This window comes from Petaurus breviceps, unplaced genomic scaffold (assembly GCF_028583685.1).
Source record: "Petaurus breviceps papuanus isolate PSGF00001 unplaced genomic scaffold, PetGlider_PUasm1.0 90792, whole genome shotgun sequence".
Lineage (NCBI taxonomy): Eukaryota > Metazoa > Chordata > Mammalia > Diprotodontia > Petauridae > Petaurus > Petaurus breviceps.
In genome coordinates, this window is record NW_027187347.1 from 18041302 (window position 1) to 18043120 (window position 1819).

At 38.5% G+C, this 1819-nt stretch overlaps 1 protein-coding gene across 1 annotated transcript in view; it reads left to right on the forward strand.

Moving 5' to 3' along the window:
• The first annotated feature begins 327 nt into the window (after positions 1-327).
• Positions 328-1819, forward strand: part of NR1I2 (nuclear receptor subfamily 1 group I member 2) — a 33222-nt gene continuing 31730 nt past the window's right edge. Inside the window, exon 1 of the mRNA XM_069069896.1 lies at positions 328-599. Within this exon, the coding sequence (XP_068925997.1) occupies positions 328-599 (272 nt within the window). The remainder of the gene's footprint in view (positions 600-1819) is intronic.

Genomic DNA, 1819 nt, shown 5'->3' on the forward strand with positions numbered 1-1819 from the left:
GGAATGCCTTTTTTTAATAACAATCCTGTATTTCTGGGCTTCTAAATTTTTTTTTTCTGTATCATCTACTGGTCTTTGCGTGTCATTTACAGCTTCTATAAAACTCCCCCAAAATTCCCATTTGATTCCTTTAGCTGACCCATGATATATAGAAACCAATATAGAGGAAGTTGCTATATTATACTACAACTACAACGTCAGTTTCATTTAAATCCACATTGCCTTGCATATTAGATCAGTCTTCACATTGCAACAGGGTATAACACAACCCACAAAAAAGCTTAGCAAGCATTTCTTTGCAGACAGAAACAACTAAATACACCTAGCATGGGAGATGGTATTACCCTTTTACTCCCCATCATTGTTTATCCTTTTAGTTTCCAAGGCACAGGAATCAACCTGGAGGAGAGACACGAAAGGGACTGGAGCCATGTTATCCTTCTGGAAGGAGAAAAAGAAGCAATACTGGGTTGCAGTAGCAACAACCCCTCCACAGAAGAAGATGATGGAGAGCCCAAAATCTGCCGTGTGTGTGGAGACAGAGCTACAGGTTACCACTTCAACGTCATGACCTGTGAAGGGTGCAAGGGATTTTTCAGGTAGAGTGAATGTTCCCACACCAGTGACCTCTTTGAAATAGAAAGTAACCAGGCTATCCCACAAACCTATCACATGACCCCATCTTTCAAATGGGCATAATCTACAAAGATATAACAATAGAATGGATGTGAAAGTTCTTTGAAAACTTAAAAATTTAGAATTTTTTTTAAAATAACAATATTGTTAAAAGCATATTGATGCTCATGGCCCTAGGAACTCCTAAAGAATCTAGGCTCGGACCAAGTGGGTCTGACCCCCGGGTTTGACACATGAAAAAGTCATTTTCCCTTTCTCAGTTTATTGTATGTATCCAGTGTTTATTCCAAGAAAATCTCCAAATATATCTTACCTCCTGCCTATGTTTTTCTATAAGTAAATGATGGCCAGTTCCCATATAAACACTCAGGGTAACAAATTCTTATGAGTGGAATATGGCATTTCTTTCACCCCACTGCATATTTAGAAGATGCAAAAGACACAGGAGCCCATAAAAGATGAAAGAAAACACATAACACATTAACAACAGTCCATAGAGAGCTGGATTTGGAGTCAGGAAAGTCTAAGTGAAAATCCTACCACTGATACTTATATTAGCTGTGTGACTTAACTTCTCTGTGCCTCTGTTTCCTCCCCCTGAAAATGAGGGGCTTATATTTAATGATATCTAAGGTCCCTCCCAGCTGCAAATCTGAGATCCTGTGACCCCTAAGAAGGAAATGAACTTGTTGCTATCATTGAGGAAAATTTCACATTCAGAGGCAGTGTAGTGGATGGAGAGCAGGGTCTGGAGTCAGTAAGATCTGAGTTCAAATTCAGCCTCAGATACTTATTAGCTACATATCCCCAGCAAGTTATTTAAACTCCATCTACCTTAGTTTACTCAACAGCAAAATGGGGATAATAATAGCACCTACTTCCCAGGGCTGTTGTGAGGATCAAAGAGGATATTTATAAAGCACTTAGTACAGTACCTGGAACATAGGAGGCACTTAATAAATGCTTGTTCCCCTCTGGTGAATCTCTGATTCTCCTGAAGGGTCTTATACAGTACACTCAAGTATTGTAGTAACCCCTGCTGGTTGGAGGAAAGAAAGAAAGAAAGAAAGAAAGAAAGAAAGAAAGAAAGAAAGAAAGAAAGAAAGAAAGAAAGAAAGAAAGAAAGAAAGAAAGAAAGAAAGAAAGAAAGAAAGAAAGAAAGAAAGAAAGAAAGAAAGAAAGA